The following is a 21,750-nucleotide window of genomic DNA, read 5'->3' as shown; positions in this document are numbered from 1 at the left end:
AAGGCTATTCCAAAACTTCACTCCTCTGATCATTAAAAACCTTCGTCTGATTTCAAGTCTAAACTTCCTGGTGGCCAGTTTATACCCATTTGTTCTTGTGTCCACATTGGTGCTGAGCTGAAATAATTCCTCTCCCTCTCCTGTATTTATCACTCTGATATATTTATAGAGAGCAATCATATCTCCCCTCAACCTTCTTTTAGTTAGGCTAAACAAGCCAAGCTCCTTAAGTCTCCTTTCATAAGACAAGTTTTCCATTCCTCGGATCATCTTAGTAGCCCTTCTCTGTACCTGCTCCAGTTTGAATTCATCCTTTTTGAACATGGGAGACTAGAACTGCACACAGTATTCTAGGTGAGGTTTCACAAGTGCCTTGTATAATGGTACTAAAACCTCCTTATCCCTACTTGAAATGCCTCTCCTGATGCATCCCAAAACCGCATTAGCTTTTTTCCCAGCCATATCACATTGGCAGCTCATAGTCATCCTATGATCAACCAATACTCCAAGGTCCTTCTCCTCTTCTGTTACTTCTAATTGATGCGTCCCCAACTTATAACTAAAATTCTTGTTATTAATCCCTAAATGCATAACCTTACACTTCTCACTATTAAATTTCATCCTATTACTATTACTCCAGTTTACAAGGTCATCCAGATCCTCCTGTATAATATCCCGATCCTTCTCCGAATTGGCAATACCTCCCAGCTTTGTATCATCTGCAAACTTTATTAGCACACTCCCACTTTTTGTGCCAAGGTCAGTAATAAAAAGATTAAATAAGATTGGTCCCAAAACCGATCCCTGAGGAACTCCACTGGTAACCTCCCTCCAGCCTGACAGTTCGCCTTTCAGTAGGACCCGTTGCAGTCTCCCCTTTAACCAATTCCTTATCCATCTTTTGATGTTCATATTGATCCCCATCTTCTCCAATTTAACTAATAATTCCCCATGTGGCACGGTATCAAATGCCTTACTGAAATCTAGGTAAATTAGATCCACTGCATTTCCTTTATCTAAAAAATCTGTTACTTTTTCAAAAAAGGAGATTAGGTTGGTTTGGCACAATCTACCTTTTGTAAAACCATGTTGTATTTTGTCCCATTTACCATTGACTTCAATGTCCTTAACTAATTTCCCCTTCAAATTTTTTTCCAGGACCTTGCATAATACAGATGTCAAACTAACTGGACTAGATGACCTCCTGAGGTCCCTTCCAACCCTGATATTCTATGATTCCTACTTGATTTGCATAGAACCTGGACTGCAGAAGACATCCCCAGTGACTTGCCCTGAAGAGCCTGAACCCTTGACTGGATGGCCCAGGGGCCCAAACAAGAACAGCTATTGCTCATTTTAGACTGTAACTGTTAAAGCCTCTGTACTTAATGTACCTGTAACCTTTCCCCTTCTTGCCTGTCCTAGTCAAACACCCTTTCACTTTAGCCATGGGTCTTAAGCTACGCCTACACTGCAAATAAAAGCCCCTTACCCGAAGCCCTGCAAGTCTGAGTCAGCAAGCAACAGGCCAGCCGCAGGCTTCTAACTGCAGCATGGACTTATTCTTAGTGGTTACTGGGACCCACCAGTGTTAGTGACTAGTAGGTCTAGTAGCTGAAGCACCTTCAGCACTTGCCTGCAAGTCATGGTACACTTGGCACACTACTGGTAACTTAGGGTATGTCTTCACAGCAACTAGACACCCGTGGTTGGCCCGTGCCAGCTGACTCAAGCTTGCAGGGCTTGGGCTGCAGGGCAGTTTTGCTGCTGTGTAGACGTCTGGGCTTGGACTGGAGCCTGAGCTCTGTGACCTTGCAAGGTGGGAGGGTCCCAGAATTTGAGCTCGAGCCTGAGCCTGGAAGTCTACACAGCAATGAAACAGCCCCGCAGCCCAAGCTCTGCAAGCCTGAGTTGGCTGACCCGGGCCAGCCATGGGTTTTTCTTTGCTGTATAGACATAGCCTTAGCGGTTTGGTTTACCCAGTGCTGACCAGATATAATGATTGCAAAGGGCAGGAAAACCTTTTTGATAAACATATGACCTGCTGGAGGACCAACTGGATGCATTCGGTTCCTTAGGGAGCTAGCGAAAGAATTGCCACAAATAAGTAATAATAATAATAATAATAATAATAATAAAAACCAGCTCCATTTCTAAAGTTTCTAGCTGGCCTCACTGCAGAATGTTCTTTACATTCACCTCAGCAAATTTGTCTGCAGGCCAGCTTTGGAAAAGCGGTGCCAAAGAATCTCAAAGGCAGACTTAAAAAACATCGTCGCGTATCCCTCCAAAATGAAATATTTAACCCTTTGATGTCAGAATTGGGGGTTGTCCTCCGCAGTCACCAAGAGGACATATTCTCCAGTATATATGTCTTTTTACTGACCTGGGATTAATTTCATCCAATAAAGCTACACGCAGACGCAGCAGACAGTTTTCAGAAAGGCTCCTGTCTGCTTATTACCTAAAGCCAGGATGACTGCCACATATACCTGACATGATTTCCCTACTACTGCACAGTGGGTCCAGTCTGTACGAAAGGCTCCAAACTGCTGCTCTTTGCTCCTCATTTAAGCTAGGAAATGGGACTTGTGGGTTACAGGAAGGTGAAACTGTCTATACTAGTGATGAGTGAATCATTAAAAGGGTCAAAGTTTGGGTTCAAACAAACACCCAATAATCTGGCAGTTTATCTGAACTATGAGAACCTCAGGAGTCTGCAAAGCTGTGATGGAAATCTCACAGGAACAGACTTACTCATGAGGTATCCAGCAATTCAGTTTCAATTCCAGTCCAGAAATACTCAAAGAACAGCCTTTCTCCTGGTACGGAGAACCTTTAGTTCTTGTCCTGTTCGGAACTAAGAAGTACCGAGGCAAAGTTTATCTGAACATCTTAGAAATTCAGCAAAGGCTCAGTTCTAGTTTGCTTGTAAACCTCCAGCAGAAGATTGAGGGTTATTTTATTCAGACTATTCAGTCCATTACAAATCTGTGCTACCCTGGCCTATTTCTCTTGTACGTTCCCCTGCATTTTCACAGAGCTGGGGCAAAGTGAGAAAAACCCACGGCATGGCCACTGTCCTTCGCGCCAAAGAACTGTATGCAGCTCATCAACAGTCTGCTTAATTCACTGGAGGCTGTTCCACCCTCTGGGTGAACACACTGATTCTATATTACTCCCAGATTCTGTTGGCTCAGGAGCAAGATGAAATTTCATCTGTCAATTTCACCAATGTAACTAAGAGTTGAATTTGGCACTAAGACTGGGGATCAAACCTATGTCTTCTGCACAGCAGTACAAAGTCCTAGCACCAGGCTGCTGAGCCAGTTCTCAACAAGAATAGTTTCCATTCGAATCTGGTACAGCCGATGGCATCTGTGGCTTGAAAGTTACTGTGCAATTGGTCTGTCAATGCATATTCTCACTGCTGTCTTGGCTGATTGCCCCTTTGATCCATATTCTAGCAGTTTTCCTAGTGATGAATCCCAATTTTCCATTAAGGGGTTTTGTTTTGTTTTTTTGGTTAATTGAAATGTGATCTTTATACATGTTCAAACACTGTTACGGGTCTCACTTGCATTACTTTTAGAGTGGTGTTACTGCATTGGCTTCACTGGAGTTACTTCTGAATTGTACTAGTGTAACTGAGATGTGGATAAGTGCCCTTTATGTTAACAGCAACAAAAATGATAGTATTTGTTCTTATGGGAAAATGACATTATGAAGTGTACTGTATATAAATAGAGATTATGAAAAAGCAGTATCTAATTAGCAGATCCTCCGTGGCTGTAAAGTGGTGTAGCTTCACAGAAGTCCACTGGAGCTATATTGATTTACATCTGCTGAGGATCTGGCCCTGGCTGTAAGAGTGTCTGAAATAACTACATGACTCAAGGTGTTATTAAATACAGCCTTATGCAAAATGTGGTTATTTCACTTCCAAAAGGTTTGTGTGAACATTGTGTTTGTTTTTTTAATCCATTTTGGTTTGCACATTCTGAGCTTTGCTTTGTCTTTCTTGTTCTAAATGTACCCCCAAACTCAAAGCAAATTCATTAAAAACTTAATGAATTTCAAATCAAAATCACATGAAACCATGAACTTCATCTGGTATCAATACAAACCCATAACTTAGTCCAGATTGGCTCGGAACCGGGCCCAAATTGGCCTGGATCCACACCCAAGTGTTCACAAGAGGTGAGTGATCTTTGCCGAACCTTTCAGCAAAGCTCATTTGAGTTCTGAATTTGTAATAAAACCCCAAACCTGGTGATTTTGCATAGGTCAGAGGTTCATTGCAAACATTTCATTCAGCCCTACTCAGTCACTAAAAAAATTAAAATTGCAATAACCTTGTTTAATGAATGCAGTTATGCCACATGCCAGAATTTCTTGGTTAGCTAGAGGCACCCAAGTGTGATGCACTAGTACCCTGCACCTTATGCAATCATTTACACTAGTGCAAAGTGTAAGTAAATGATGGCACAAAGTGCAAAGCAACAGAGAATCTGAACTCATCTGAAGAATGGGGGTATCCCGTGTAACACAATTTTGCCATGTGTTCCTGTTTATATATATATATCACAGGGTTACTGTTTATTTAACAGAGTACTTTGGAATAAAGCGGTTGCATTGAAATAGTTGCATCACCTATGCTAGCTCTGTTAGGAACTGTTCTAGTGTGGCAGTTCTGGTAACTAGAGTGTAAATAATGGCTGTTTTCCACTAAGAAAGGGCATTGGTTCAAATGTCTAAACAGATTACAAATGCCAGCTATATACATAAAAAGGCCATGAAGCATGTAGGATACAGCTCAAAGTAGGACCTTTGTACCTTTAGCTTCAAAAACCTCAGGTCACTCCCATTAAAACAAAAATAAATTCTCAGCTAACTCTCAGCAGCAGTAGCTTTTGCATCCACCTTTCACACCACCACTCACAAAAGTGTGAAGTCGTCATAGATTGCTAAGTGCTTTAGCAGATTTTATATCCTTTCCACAAGGAGGCAATGGTAAACAAAAGACACTAGCCAGAACATTACCGTTGGCACAGTTGGGTTCCCAATTTAAATGTTTCTAAATTGGACCAGCTAGCACAGTCTATGGCAAAACAGTTGTGCAATAGCTCACTGGGGCTGTGGTATTAGTGTCACTGTAAAGACAAACAACCTCATTCAACAGGCTTTTACGACCACTGGGCAGAGCAAAGAGTCTTTTAAGAAGGAACCCGTTTGGCATCAAGTGCCAATATGAAGTCAAGTTGCCAACAACAGAGAAAAGTGGCATGAATTTAGGCAGACAGAAGGGCAAAAAAATGATCTCAATGGTCCTGGAGTGAAGTGATTCGATGGAGTGACACTGGTGAGGCACTCTTGCAAGTCTGAGCAGAATCAGGCCTGTTAAAACCTACCCAACAACTTTCTCTCCCTATCACCACACAAAAGGATGGCAAAGATTGACTTGGATGGATAAAATACGCATCCAGCTGTAGAAAGACAGGCAGCAACAACAATTCATCCAAAATGAGCTCTAGTATGAATATTAGTTACCCATAATAAGAACATACTGACTAAGAAGATACTTGGGCAACAAAGACACTTGAACCAACCCAGACAATGAACAAAATTTCAAACAAAAACAAAATTAAGATACATTTTTAAAGTAGAGAAGTAGAAGTGCAGGGCCCAATTCTGCAATACTTAGTCAAACAGAACTCCCATTGGCTTCAAGGGCTGGAGCTCTGGACCCTAAATAGCTATATGGCTATCAATCTCTTTCTCTTAATAGCTCAAGTGCACAGAACCATCAATGGCAGCTTGAGGGTTACAGTGAAACAGGAAAGGCGCTTCACGTGTTCTCTGAAGGTTTCTGGCTAAACTAAGGAGGCAAATGCCCAGTTACCTTTCCTGGGTATGTGAGAACTTAAATATGCCTCAAATTTTAAAGGGTACCAAGAAAGAGGGACACACTTGCTCTGCCTGTCACCAGGCTTCAATTGGCTACAACATCCAGGGAGAAAATACATAGAGAAGAGATACCCTGGCGGGCAGCAGTGGTGTGTGTGTGTGGCGGGGGTGGGGGGAAATACATTTGTACTTCAACAGTCAAAGTACTTTGGCCTCATCTCAATTATCCAGCAATACATCAGCAGGCACAACTTGAAATTAAATGGTCTTGTGGCTTGTTTTTCTTAACACCCAAAAGGATGGCTTGTGGGGTGTAAACCAGAAAGAGCACACGCATTTCCCAGGGCTTCTCTAGCGGTCGGACTAAAACTGCTGACTAACAAAACTGTGGCCACATAAATGAGTTCCCCTAAATGAGTTGGACCATCCAAAGAGACCCTTCCTAGAGCAGCAGCCAGTTACTTCCTTTGGCATGCAACCGTTCACATCTGCATCCAAGTGCAATTTTGCTGCAGGTGTCTGGGAAAGCCTGTCACTTTTATCAGGCTGCAGAACAGCTCCAGTAGCTCTGAGGAGCTTCAAACTTTGATTAATGAAACCAGAAGACTGTTTGGAACATTTCCCCCTAGAACTTCCCAGGATAGTGAGGGAGTTCACAACTACTCCAGTCCCTGTCTTTCCCAACAGAAGTCACAGTAGGGAATAAAGCAGGAGCGCTGTCTATGAGAGAGAGCTCACAGCTACCAGTCTCAGTCTCTCCCAGGTGTAATCCCTTCAGAAGATAGAGTAGGAGTGCTCACAGCTGTTGCAGGCTCAGCCTTTCTCAGAAATTGCTACCGGGGGTAGAACAGAAACTCCATATTCCAATACTGTTCTGTTCCAATAGTTTATGGTAGGGAATAGTGCAGGTCTGTATCAAGGAAGGAGCTGCTTGACTCTGAAGGCTGGGTTTTCAAAGGTACTAAAGTGCCCAAAGATGCAGATAGGTGTCTGTGGGATTTTCAAAGCTCCAAATCAGGTTAGACATCTAACTCCCATTGAAACTCAATGGGAATTAGGTGTCTAACATGCATTTCTTTAAGCACCTAAATACCTTGGAAAATCTGCCACTCATTGACTTCAGGGGCCTGCATTAAAACACATGCACAGTTAAACCTTCACACACATTTCATTTATATTGGAAGTAAAGGCCACATCTTTAAACCTGAGATGTGCAAATTGAGTTCACAAGTAATTTGCAGGTGCAAATGTATGCACAAATATATATGGGTGCATGGAAAGTAGGTGATCACCAGTTTTGGTGTATTTACCTACTTGCTCACAAGCATGCGTTCTTTATGGCCACAGTTCAAGCATGCCACTGGAAATCAGGATATGTAAGTTTAATTCCTGGCTCAGACTCACTGCATGACTGTGAACATGTCACCTCTACTCTGGGCCTTAATTTTCTCATTATTGCTCTGCCTCAAAGGAGTGATGTAAGGATTAATTAACAAGTGATAGTGAAGTCATCTCTGCTAGAAGTGCAAAGCGTTATAACAACTTAGAGCCATGCTGTGAACCCCTTACTCACATTTGTGAGTAGTTATGCACCAGAGCAATCCGACTGAAATCAGCTGGGAAGGAGACCAATATGTTCTGCTGAAACATGTGCCACCATCCCATACCCACACACACAGACAGTGGGACTGCTCATGTCAATAACAGCACCACTGACTGAGAAGTTCACAACATGACCTTTAGGCATCCATGATTGAAAACTGGGTCCTGAAGGCCTAGTTGTGGTATCAGATACATTGCACAGCTTCCACTGATACCAATGGGCTTTGCAGCCATTTATCAGAGTGGAGAACTAAGCTTGCTTTTTGGAGCTGCTGAGCATCCAACACTCCTACGGAAGTGACTTCAAAGGGAACAGGGAAAATCAGTCCCTAAGGCCAACATTTTCAAACACAGTCACTAATTTTGGATTCCTCAGTATTAGGTCATTGAGTTGAGGAACCAGTGGCCAATGGTAATAGGCCAGTTTATACCAGTTGAGGATCTGGTCCCAAGGTCTCACATTTTCAAATCCAGCGAGTGATCTTGGGTGCCTGACACCTCTTCAAGTGGCTTGACTTTCAGACACTGGCAGAGTGAGCACCCATCCCCTGAAAATCATGCCTTGTTAAGGTGCCTCAAGTTGGACACCCAAAAATTGAGCGATACCCAACCCTTTCTGACAATGTAGGCCTAAATGCCTACTATGCTCTGGACAAGCAGCCCAGACAAGCCTTCATTTAAAGAAAAACATAAATTCTCCACTGCTGGCATGAGAAAGTTTACTTTCAGGCTTAAAGAAATGAGCGTGTGGTTTTTGAGGATGGCATTCCGTTCTGCTGAAGAATAGCACCCTGCCTGTAGCTACATTACAATCTTGGAGAGCTCTGTTTACATATTTTACATGTTTTCTTGTGCAGAACATGAAACCAAATTACATAGTAAAGGCCACGCTGGCTTTGGTCCTGCACCCCTCTTCATCTTCTTCTTATTATTATTATTTTTAAATTCAATCAAAACTAATCTACAAGCATATTTTTAACCTAGCTTGATTGACTGGCAGTGCTTTAAGCAGGTTTTATTTCCTGCTGCAAAGGGAAATTATGCATACTATGGTGAAGCTGCATGGGGGAGAGAGTCAGACGAGGGTTGGGGAGGGGACGGGAAGAGAAATGCTGTGATCTCTTCATGCATGAACAATGCGAACGTGGTGATGCATTTATGCCCGATCGTTCTGCTCAGAACAGAGAAAGACCTGAAACAAACAATCCAGATGGGATGTAGGGGAGCTACCCCACATTTACTGCTGTACATGTTGTGAATCAGAAGGGTATAGCAGCCGCAGACACAGAGACCGGCAGGTGGAGTGGCTAGAGCAAAGGAGGGGAGATGTCTCCATTCACAAGAGTTTATGCTAGTGAGCACTCTGATTGTACCAGGTACCCACTTTCCATCTCCCTGATGAGAGGGGGGTGCCAACCGGCCTGTTTTCTGTTCTCTGTGTGTATAACAGGCAGGATGATAAAATGATATACTGTACTGGTTCCCTGAAAATGCAGATGAGGTTTTTCATTAGAGAAAACCTACCTACCTACCTTCCCTCAAGTTCTGGCCTTAATTTAGTACCAGTGTTATGGACTCCTGATCGTGTTTTGCTAGTGGTAAATGCCTCCAGGTCCTAGGCAGGCAGGAGCAGTTTCCAGTACCTGAGGACTTTCAGTTTGACCTTGATTTCTGAAAAAGGTCAGATTAAACCTCTCTGCAAGTCCTGATGGTGGCTTTGCTCACTGCATCATCCTTTGTTTCTTTTATCTATTTTCTGAACAGTACACAAAGGGAACACAGTGTACCAGCCCCTGGTCCTCACTGTTCTGTTTCCTTTAGATGACTTGCACATGTGCTCTTGAAAAATTATTCTGAAAACCAAAGGATGGGAGGGTATCCCTCCAGTGTTTGGTAAAATAGCTTGGAATCTCCTCTGACATCTCACTATGTTTTCTCACTGTCCTCCTCTCACGAATTGGCCTGAGACTACTACATTCACCACGCAGGCTGGTGGTTTACTACTGCAAAGATGAAATAAATGCTGAAGGAAGTGGGTGGGAGACAGACCATTGTTCTAACAGGGAATGCAGTCAAGTGATTAGCATTCTACCCTTTTTACTATCTAATCCCTAGTTGCCCATTAAGATAACTGTCTTTTCCAACCTTCTCTATACAATACAGCCTTTTCATGCCGGACAGCACACATGGAAAGCCTACTTCTCATTCAATTTTATTTTGAACTGTAGATTTCCCCAAAACACCGATCTGAGTTATGCACCAGGAGGGATGGTGTCACTACTGAGGGACATCCTTCCAGGCTCCCAGGTGACCCACCTCCAGCAGGGGACAGAAGATCAACAAGACTAGTTGGCTAGCAATATACTTGTTGGACTGCAGCAGATTGATGAAAAACACCTGACCACCCTTACCAAAAGAGCTGAAAAATCATGTTTTCCCAGAGAGAGGTGATAAGAACAGACCCCCACAAATCTGAACCAACCTTTCTTTAAGATTTGAAAGTAACAAGATAACGTCTTTCATTTACGAGGGCCTCTGAATGTCCTAGTTCTGGGAAGCTGGTCAGTCTAATCCTAGCCAGTGTGGCCCAGTGGACAGAGTACCAACTAGGACTCAGGAGGCCTGGGTTCTATTACTGTATACCTGCCGGGTAACCTTAAACAAGTGACTTCACTCTCCATGCCTCAACTTCCTCATCTGTTAAACTGATATGAAACCCCCATCTCAGAGTGGGGATCTGACGAGGCTAAATTAATTCATATTTTTAAAGCAATTGAGATCTTCAAATGATGCACTAAGAGCCACTATTGAGCCATGGAGTGAAAGTGCCAGAGGTCTCCTGGGAAAGACCATTCTTTTGAGATTTCCAGCCCAGTTTGGCATAGTGGCAAGAGGTCAGCTCCTTAGCAGACTCAAATCTGCTATCGATGGCCAACTGAGGATTCCCTTGGAGTGCCGGAAGCTTGGGTGGCATATGGCCACTGTAGTAGCTCCTGCATCAGACCGTTCTTGGCTCTGGTGCAGGTGCATGGCTGGTGAAAAAAGGGGTCTGGCCACAATGCTGCTATGTTAAATTAATCTGAGCTGTTGGAGTAACCACTGGCAGATGGCATAAGATAAAACAGCCTTTAGGCCAGGAACCCAGTTATCTTGTCAGTAGACTCTGGGCCAAGGTCTGGTTTTAAGGACTTACTGAACCGAATTCAGACACTCAGGAGGATCAGTACTAGAAATCCATCTACATGAGCAGAGCATAGGCTTGAAAGAGAAACCAACAGTTCTTTTGCAACAGAAAGCAACTAGGACCCAGCTCATTGTTTTCCAGAACCAGCCTGTCATAAATATAAAGGGCAGGGTAACCACCTTTCTGTATACAGTGCTATAAAATCCCTCTTGGCCAGAGGCAACATCCTGTGACCTGTAAAGGGTTAAGAAGCTCAGCTAACCTGGCTGGCACCTGACCCAAAGGACCAATAAGGAAACAAGATACTTTCAAATCTTGGGGTGGGGGGGGAAGGGTTTTGTTTGTGCTCTTTGTTTACGGGGTTGTTCTCTCTTGGGACTGAGAGAGGCCAGACAGAAATCCATCTTCTCCAACCCATACTAATCCAAGTCTCCAATATTGCAACCAGTAGAGGTAAACCAGGCAAGGCGGATTCGTTTATCTTTTGTTTTATGTGAATTTTTCCTGTGTTAAGAGGGAGGTTTATTTCTGTTTTCTGTAACTTTAAGGTTTTGCCCAGAGGGGGGATCCTCTGTGGTTTGAATCTGAATACCCTGTAAAGTATTTTCCATCCTGATTTTACAGAGATGATTTTTACCTTTTATTTTTTTAAAATAAAACCCTTCTTTTAAGAACCTGATTGATTTTTCCATTGTTCCAAGATCCAGGGGTTTAAGTCTTTGATGATTTTGTAACCAATTGGTTAGGATATTATTCTCAAGCCTCCCCAGGAAAGGGGGTATAGGGCTTGGAGGGATATTTTGGGGGAAGACAGCTCTAAGTGGTCTCTTTCCCTGTTCTTTGTTTAAAATGCTTGGTGGTGGCAGCATACTGTTCAAGGACAAGGCAAAGTTTGTTCCTTGAGCAGTTTTTAACCTAAGCTGGTAAGAATAAGCTTGGGGGGTCTTTCATGCGGGTCCCCACATCTGTACCCTAGAGTTCAGAGTGGGGAAGGAACCCTGACACAGTCTCTGCTCACTCATGGTTCTGCCACTAATGGTTCCTCTTAGGGTATATTGGCACAGCAATTAAACAAGTGTGGCTGGCCCAGCTCAGCTGACTCAGGCTTGGGCTGTAAAATTGTTCGGGCTCCTTCGGAGGAGAGTCCCAGAGTCCAGGCTTCAGCCTGAGCCCAAACATCTACACAGATATTTAGCCCTGCAGCCCGTGCCATATGAGCCTGAGTCTGCTGACCTGGGCCAGCCATGGTGGTGCCATGGGTCTTTTATTCCAGTGTAGACGTACCTTTAGCAGGATTCTGCTGACAACCAAGAGGCTAGCTGTTCAAAGCCTGGATGTGCTATCAATAACCAAGACATTTGCAAAGCAAATCATCTTATTAAAACTGGGGATTGTTTCTCAATCCAAGCACAACAGACGTGTCACCTCTGACGAGCAGGAACACGTGGCTTCTAACAGGGAAGTTTGGACATGACCACTCGCAGAGCCAAGAGACAGACACCTTTCCTTTTCTCAAGCAGGTCACCTCAAAGAAAGTGGCGGGTTTCCTCTTTTCCCCACCCCCATCCAGGATTATTATATTTATTGGCATTGCCAGATCTTTGGGGAATTCTCTTCTGAGCTATATTTATTTGTTGAAATAAAACTATGTGGCAGAAACCTGGGAGTGGATTCTTCATCCTTGTCAATGTCATTACAGTATTTGTACTACTCCCCCCGCCCTCCCAGATCCCCATTTTTCAGTGCTGTTATTTCCTTTATGCAGGGGGCTCTCTCTCTCCTAGCACACAGAACATCAGCAGGTCAGCGGTTCTGTAATTCTAGAAAGCCTTTTGCAGCAGGTAGAGTGATGTGCTTATTGCTTATACACATGGGTTTGTGGAAGTGTAAGAACTGAGAGAGAGGGTACAGAAGTAACAACAGAGCAACAGTCCCTTTCCATGACTTCTTACTCCAATGGGAGTCCCTGTGTGGTGACCCTAGCAGCACAGGGTATATTGGTCAGTCTGGGAGCTTAAAAGCCAGAAAGAACCACAGGGTCTCTCTGTGTCCAGCAGACTCAATACAAAATCTCCTTTAGATTAGTTACAACTGAGTCCAGCTTCCTTTCCATCCCGGGGACAACACAGGTACCAGCAGTAAGCATAAACTGAATATTTACACGGTGACTTGCTGTAATCAGCTTCTGCACAATTGGGAGGAAATGCAATCAAGGGCTGCTAAGCTATTTAGGGGCTGGCACTGAAGGTCGCCAATGCAAACATCAGCTTCTGGGTCCTGCACGCCATGTTGATATAAGTGGGATAATAACAAGCAGGGCTCGCTGTAAGTGCAATAGTAAGCTATCCAAAGATTCTCTTTTTATTCCTTTATTAAAACCACTTAACGGCTCAATGGGAATTAAACCACAAAAGAGTTAGCCATCCACAAGTGGGAGCAATGCCAACCAGAGGTGAGGCGAAATGGCCTCCCAGGCCCCCTGTGGTCACTCCACACACGCGAGTGCTCCATCTGCTTTTCGCTCATAAAACAGTGGATTTCCCTTCAGAAGATCTCCAAGGTAAACAATCCTTCCTGAAACCAGCCTGTTAGCGTTTGTGTGGACTTCCCGTAAAGGATATTAGCAAAGGCAAAGCTGTGCCGAAAGCTTGCTCTAAAAAGCAACAACAACAAAAACAAAACAACACCCCCCAAACACAAGAGCGTGATTTGATGCAACCTTCTCTAAAAACAAACAAACAAACAAACAAACCCCTCCTCCAGTGCTAATGGTGCTGTTGGAAAATAAGAGAAACACATGCACAATGAGAACGCTGACCGAATACGTAGCCTTCTAGCCAAACCTGCCTCCTCAAATCCCAGAGAAAAGCAATTCCCATTCGCACTCTGTCTAGTCCACAGCAGACTTTCTTCCTTAAAACTCTCCACTGGTGCACCTTTACTCATGGTGGCAATGGCGGAGATCCTAGAGTGGACTGGGAGAACCGGCATATTAACCACTGTGTCGTCTAATGCAGGGGTTACTAGTGTGGGGGCTGGGGGACGGCATTAATTCTGCCATCCCATATTTCTAAATGGGACCCGGCGAGGTGCCAGCTAAATTGGAGGAGGAGGTTCTCTGGAGCTTCCAGTATGGAAAACGTTCTAGCCTTCTCAAAGTAGGTCTCTATGGCACAGTGATTAAAGAACCAATGGCCACACTAGCACTCCCACTAGAGTGTCACCGACAGTGACAGCAATAAGGAATTGTAAGAAACAGGGCTAATGCAGACGTGGGGTCCTATCTTCAGCTGCTGTACATCGACTTAGCTCCTCTGTTGTTCGTGGTGTTTCACTGACTTCACTAGCTGAGGATCTAGCCCAGGTCCTGTAAAGAATTACACCAGCCTCAGCAACCTCCAGCACAAGAAAAGTTCCAAGAAGACTTGTGCCCGGATAATGATTCTCAAAGCATTTATGGAAAAGAGAAGATCCTTAAAAACCTATTGAAAGATTTGTAGGTTGAAGAGTTGCCCGACAGTGTGTAAGTTGCCAAAATACTTCTTGTCCATCAGTGACAGATAACTAGTTGTCCCTGCATGAAACATCATCAGAGGATGAGAACTTAGAAATCAAGAAAATACGGTGTAGGTACAAGTAGCTTGGCATTTGTGCAGTTTTGCTGACTGATCCAATTTGGCTTTAAATGTGACACTATTAGTTCTGAGAATATTTCTTAATCAGCTCTGAACAGTGGCTGGAAAGCAGAAGTGGCTGGTCTATCGTTTTTGCCTCTGTGGAAAGTGTGACTACTTAAAAGGTGAGGGGAGGTTTGGCCTCTCCATTTTTCAAATTTATACCTGTGTGCCAAGATGGTGTCATTCTTTACAAGCATTTTGGACATTGGATATCCAAAAACAGACTGGATATTGTAGCTTCTCTTTTTTTCTTAGTATTTCAATATTCATCAATCTAGTACTCATGAGTAACTCTACAATAACAAAACAAGTACAATCCAGTACTCATGTGTAATCTTAGAACATCAAACAAAATTGTGCAATACAGTTCTGATGAACAACCAGCCCTACTATACCAAGCAACTGGGTTCAGTCCACTGCTTGTAAACAAACCCAGAATAGCTAACAAATGTGATCAGGCCAATACTCAGAAGCCACTCTACAACATCAAGGAAAGACATCGAGCCCAAGACTTATGAATAACATGACAGTAACTAACAAATGTGAGCAACCTACTGCTTGTGAGCAGCCTCTGACAGAAATAAAGTTGTGGTGAGAAAACAATTTCAAATATGCAAAGATGGGGGGGGAAGGGAAGGGGGAGAAACACCCGAAGTGACTTTAAAAAGAAAGTACTTAAAATGTTTTTAAAGCACCTTGACAGTGCCATTTTAACTACTGAAAGCATGGATAGTTAGCAAACAGTGAGCTTACGTATTTTGTGTATTATCATGTGCCACACTCATTTCAGGGGATTCAGATGGGAAAAGCCAGCACAAATGACTCTTTATTTTCAAGCAAAAGACTACAACACCATGAAAAACTATAACTGAAAATACACACACACACACACACACACACACACACACACTCGCTCAACTCTGAATAATATTCTGATGGGGAAAGGCATCCCTTACACTAGTAATTTCAGTAGGAAAAAACAGCCACAGGCTTGGGTGCTTTGGGCAGATAACGAAGCTGGAGGAGTCAGCGCTCCACTGATTGTCACATGCAGTGATTAGAGGGGGTCTTAGGTTAATTTTCACCCTTCAGTCAGTGCTTCCTGTTAAGATGCTGATGGGGTACTGCCTGGTCTAAGTATCAGGGGGTAGCCATGTCGTTGTTTTTGTGGATACAGATGGTGGAGTCCGGTGGCACCTTAAAGACTAACAGATTTACTTGGGCATAAGCTTTTGTAGGTGAAAAACCCACTTCTTTAGATGCATCTGAAGAAGTGGGTTTTTTATCCACGAAAGCTTATGCCCAAATAAATTTGTTAGTCTTTAAGGTGCTACCGGACTCCTCATTGCCTGGTCTAAATGTTCCATGGTGATATGTAATGAGCTGTTCTGCAAGTTATGAAGCTGCCTTGGTCATGTGGAAAACAATGGCGCCATACACATATGTCTTTAACTTCAGAAGGTCAATGAACTTAATGCACTAGTGCAATGGGAACACAGCCACATACATACAGACTCCATGGTTGTTAACGGGGACACACCCTGGGCCCTTAAGCACCAAAAGTACAAAGGCCTACCTGTTGAGCTAAAGGAATATCTCTTTATCTGGAATGCATCCGATGAAGTGAGCTGTAGCTCACGAAAGCCTATGCTCAAATAAATTTGTTAGTCTCTAAGGTGCCACAAGTCCTCCTTTTCTTTATCTGGGAGTGTCAGCTCTTAGGGACACTGTGGCCAGTCACAAGGGGGAGACATGTTTACATGCATTGAGCCTGTGTGATGCAACAGTGTCCCGTATGTATATTTTCTTAATGAGGCTGTGACAACCTCTTCTCAGCTGGCTACAACAAACATGCTTGACTTGTGGCCACACAGTAGGGTTTTTTCCACAGCATGACCGTATGTCACCTACTTCACTGCCTACTCGTATTTGTATTAGTACACTATGAAAACAGATCTGCTATCCTGTAGTGCCTCAGCTGGGGTAGAGTGCCCGGGGGACATGCACACTGAGCCGCGCCAGAAGCATATTAGATCATGCATTTTGAAATGTTCTAATGCACAGAGAATGGAGAGGGAGGAGGGGCAGGGGCACCTGTGCACAGAAAAAATAAAAGATCATACCAAACAGGTAACCATAAGGCAACCACATGCAATCCTAGGCTGCTAGTAAGCGTGACGCTGCCATGGTTCTAACCCAATACTAATGGCACTTTATGTTTTTGGAGTGGACTTTATCACTAACTGGTTATGGATTCATGTACAATATAAACTGGACCAAGTGGTTTGGTGAAAGTTGTTCTCGCTTGCAGGCCTCTTGGAAGTGTTTAGAATATATAATATATAGTTCAATCTTTTGCTGTATATGTTGACATTACACGTCCCTCTATACCGCCCTTCCATGACCCATTCTAGATAATCATGGGTAGTTCTACCAGGGGAACAAGCAATGAGGAACTGTTTACTTTAGAGAAGAGACAACTCATGACGAAAGTATACAAAGTAATGAATGGTACAGAGCAGGTTGATTGATCCCCGCTGTTCACCTTTTCTCAGAAAACAAGAATGAGGGGACATTCAATGACACTGAAAAGTGACAAATTCAAAACTGTTAGAAGAAAATATTCTTTCATACAACACTCAGTTAGCCTTTGGAACTCATTGCCACAAGATAGCATCAAAGCCAAGAGATTCCAAAAAGGATTCAATATCAATGCAGATAACAGGAATATCCAGCCTTACAAGCAATAGATATGAATAAACAAACACTTTGGAAGGGATATAAATCTTCAAGCTTTGGTATATAAGGTCACTTTAACTAATGGGCTTTAGGAGGAAACCTTCTTTGCAGACAGATTATTTTACAATGGCCTCTTGCAGAGTACTTCCTCTGAAGCAGCAGGTATTGGCCACTATTAGATAGGATTCAGAAGCAGAGAGACCAGTAGTTTGAGCCAGTTCCTGCCCAGTCATTAGAGGCAGAATCTGGAGTTCGTTGCTGCTTGGCAGACTCATACTGAAGACAGCTAACCTCAGTAGCTTTCCTGATCCAAGTTGCGAGTTAACTGGATGGATCTACAGATGGAAGTTTTGCATTGTTGGACTTAGCTTTACAGCAGGTGAAGAGGGTTTGGGTCTTTCTTACCTGAGTTGCTGCTGGCTGACCAATGACCACCCAGCCTGGGCACCCCTGGTCACTATGATGAGAGACTGACGCGTTGGAAGCCCACTGGTCCAGGAAGCCTTTGGGGGTATAAACCCCACAGTCTTTGATGCTGGTCATTTGCTCAAACTCCTCACATACCCCATCACCGTCATGGAAGTAGCACCTGCTGGGCTCGTCTGCAGAGAGAAATCAAAGAGGAATAATTACTAAGGACTTCCTACACTCACGTGTGTCCCCAGTTGCTTGGGTCATAATAGGCCAGGCAAAGGAAGTGGTAATGCATCCCCCATCCAGGTCCATGTGCAGTAATGGCGGTGGTCATTTAGCAGTGCAAGATGATATCATTTTAAGAAAGCAGAACAAAGAAAGAATGCAGCTCTTCTGCCATATGAAAGTCCCCAGGATACTTCCTAGCTCGTGTTTTCCCTGCATATTTTTACCTGTATCCATTTTTAAAGGATCTTACTAAAGCTTAGTACTGAGAAAGAAAATGAACTTATAGGGCCAAATTCTTAGCTGGCAGAACTTCATTGACTTTGATGGAGTTAAGCCAACAGAGAATTGGGTCCACAATGTTTCCCTTTTTTGTTCTTAAATGACACTTGCAAAACGACAACAACTGAATTCAGTGATGGTCAACACTGCCAAACGAACAGCTCTAGGGAGAAACTAAAGGCCAAATGTATCTGTTTATTCAGATACAGCGTGGGCAGCGGAAGGGTAAACTTGCCACACACATATCACCCCAGCTAATGTGACTTAGACTTGACCTGGAAGGATCAGAAGCAAAAGGGAACTTAAATATCTTTATTCATTTATTCTGTGGCTTCTCTAATGAGACCGCCAACAAAGATGCCCGTTAGTGCCAGATTTATGAGGTTGCGTCTGTGACGCTCACCCAGTAGGAACTGAATGGAGACCAACCCTCTTCTTTTAAACAGACTTCAGACCAGTAATGACTTTCAGTCACTGAAGGCCTCACTGAGAATTAAATCTCTAACCTATCAGTATCCCAGTTTATACCATGTTATCATTGCCAAGCATCCCGTCCCAACATGCTGTTGTATTTTTGTCTGGTAAAGAAAGTTACTGCAAAAATGGTAGGAAATTGGCATGAGCTGCTAGTTGGAATGATGGAAATGACCCCAGATGAGAATTGAGTCCTTTCTGAAGACAAGTGTCAGAAAATTCAATAGTCACTCAATTCTGAGTCACTTCCAAAATACTAAACCCCCTGTTTATTTTTCCTCATAGTTTACACAGAGAAATACCATAGCATGAGCCAGAATAAATCAGTTTATTATCATTCAATTATGTAATGAGTTTCTCTCCCCTCCCTCCACCCACCCCAATGTAAGATTCTAATCCCTTAATATCAGGCCTGGTCAAAAGAGTGGAAGGTAACAAGAAGACAATGAACACTTGCATGCTGCATTCCCTTGCTTCTGACATCTGTGGTCAGCCTGGAATGGTGCTTAGAGCCATCTAAAGAAGAACTCCACCATTTCATACCTCTTCAGCTCTTTTTCTATTTATCTTTCCTTCACATATGCACTAATGCTTTTAGACATCTCTCTGAAATGCCTGGGTAACTCTGGTATGAAGCGGCCAAAGCTGTGTACAATTTTCAGAAAACTACATCCCAGATTAGGGGAGGATCTGAACAGAAATCTCCAAGAAATATTCAGATCTTGAAAGATCATGGTAAATAACCCAAAGTAAAACACCACTTATTCTTTGGAAAAAAGGTTTTATGTTCTCTTATAAAGAGACCAATTTCCTTAAAAAGTACAAGCAACTAAAGACCGCCAAACTTAAAAAAAAAACTTTCCCTTATAGACAGACACATGGCAAGTACAGACACACTGAGGCAGCTTGCTCACTGACACACACTGACTGAGACAAACATTTATTGACAAACACATGTATATGCAAATGCACGCACATACACGATACTCATACATGCACACAACCCCCAGGCAGGGATAGCCCCACTAACAGAGACACACTCTCCATCCACACATTCATCCTACACATATGCATTTAGACACAGTCTCCACAAACAGACTGATTTTTCACTATAGGCACTGGAGTAAGCACAGAATTTATATAACCAATGTTCTCCTGTACTGTTTCCAAATGTTCCCTCCTAATGCGATGATAAATGTAATGGGCCTCTGATAACATCATGTGTTTGGGATAAAAGAATACTCAAGATCTGCTCCAATCAGATGACTTAATTCATATTCACATGGAGAGGAAGCTGCCTTCGAATAGCTGTGATCCAGGCCAGTGTGTGATTCTTACAGAGGCTAATTTGTTCCTGATTATGTTTAAGACCCCAATAAATCTGTCTGCTCGGAGTCTGCAAAACCCAAGGGAGGAACAGAATGGAGAGACAGAGATGTCTGAATTAAATGGAGACTGCCCAGATGATCAGCAAACAGCAATGTGGTGTGTGTGTGTGTGTCCCATCTCCAATTCCAGTCCCAATGAGTCAGTGTGCTCTGCCCTTTATTACCTGTCGGTAACACTGGCTGAATGGCATTACTTATGCGAGCCAATAGAAGATCAGGTGTTCAGTCAATGATGTAAGCTTTGAAAAATGAGGGAGGAAAAGTGGTTTTACAACTGCATTTTGCTTTTTAAGGGAATGTGTTCTTGCCACTAGCAAATCATTCTGAAACATTTAAAGATGTCCTTTTATGGGGGGAATAAATACTGGAAAGTTTCCAACCTCATGGCTCTGAATTTCAATATGCCTCCAAACCTCATCACATAAATACTCTTGCATATAAGCGAACCCCAAGAGGCTGAGCTTTCCGACCTCTTTCCGAACTTTGTAGATGCAGAGGGGATCATGTCAGAATCAAGATGCTAGCCAGTGCCCAAACTAACGTTGCGTGGGTGACTGAAGGGAAACCAGAGGGACTGATTTTCAGAGGCACTGAGTAGCTTCAACTCCTGTTGACTTCAGATGGGGCTTTGTGTGCTCAGCACAGCTGAGAATCAGAGCCACAGTTTTTATACCACACTTGGGTAATGTTCTGGTCAGGTCTTCCTGAGACTTCCCTCACTACTTGTGAAAATCTATGGGCTTGACTGTCATCCCTCCGTGGTGCGCATCCGGCATAACTCCACTCAGTCAATGGAATTATATGGATTCAGAATCAGAAAGAGGAGAAGTGGGCCCTATATTTCACAGTGGTCAGGACAATACTAGGTACACAAAGCAGTAACAAATACATCCAAGCTTTCTTTTCCCCATCCTTATCAGCCCCAAACGTCCCCTTCAGCATGGTTCCTGTCCATTCATACATCCACTCCTTTCGGGCAATTTTATTACATTCCAAAATAAAGGACTCTTCAACACTGCTTCTGGTCCATCATTCTGAGAAATCTGGCAAGAGCTTTGGTTGGCCAGAATGTACTGGCAAAGCATGAAAGACTTTACCCAGCTCCAACCACCAAATCTGATTGTGCCAGGGACTTCCATTCCTAGCGGAATAGGGCAGCAGCTCTTTGTAAGACCTATGGCTGATGTTTCACCAACTTTGGAAGCAATGTTTCCAAAGTCAGAAGGGCGGCAAAGACTGGTTGTGTGCAAAGTAAGGCAGGGAAGGAAGCAGGACGTGACGCTGAATGCAATCACATTTGGCCAAGCAATAATCTCTTCTCCTGCGAGACAGCTGTGATGATAACCTGGTGTTTTTTTAATTGATAGTTGTTTTCCAACAGCCTATTTCACCCTCCAGTCTACCCTGCTAGGCCTCAGTCAGGATCAAGGCCAACTGTGCTACGCCTATATACACATATGTGAGGGCATGGTCTACAGTTGCATGACCTGACGCTGCAACAAGCTCCATGTGGACACTGTGAAACTCATCACTGGATCAGGACTAAGCTAAAGCACAATTTATGAAGAATCTACAAGCACGGGCCTTTAGGACAGTGGACACTTCCCCCGAATTATTTGCAGTGGATTCTTCTTTTTGTTTTATTTATCAGGCACCAAATTAGGTGGAAGGTAGAAGGCACTTGTATAAGAACTACTGTTCTTACCAGACCCTGTTATGCACTCCATCTCTGTACAAACCAGGCCAGGATTTAAAGAGACCATGAATGGTGGCAGTAGGCAGCACCCACTATGTTTAACCACTTGAGAACCAGAGAGAACCTACACTCTAACTGTGTCTAGTAGCCTCAACAAAAAAT

General features: G+C 43.3%; 1 protein-coding gene across 1 annotated transcript in view; it reads right to left on the bottom strand.

Moving 5' to 3' along the window:
* Nucleotides 1-21,750, bottom strand: part of PAPPA (pappalysin 1) — a 228,182-nt gene that overhangs the window by 86,598 nt on the left and 119,834 nt on the right. Inside the window, exon 10 of the mRNA XM_038374672.2 lies at nucleotides 17,515-17,711. Within this exon, the coding sequence (XP_038230600.1) occupies nucleotides 17,515-17,711 (197 nt within the window). The remainder of the gene's footprint in view (nucleotides 1-17,514; nucleotides 17,712-21,750) is intronic.

Source organism: Dermochelys coriacea, chromosome 16 (genome assembly GCF_009764565.3).
Source record: "Dermochelys coriacea isolate rDerCor1 chromosome 16, rDerCor1.pri.v4, whole genome shotgun sequence".
Classification (NCBI taxonomy): Eukaryota; Metazoa; Chordata; order Testudines; family Dermochelyidae; genus Dermochelys; species Dermochelys coriacea.
The sequence above is the reverse complement of the archived record's forward strand: the minus strand, read 5'-3'. Positions and strand labels throughout refer to the sequence as shown.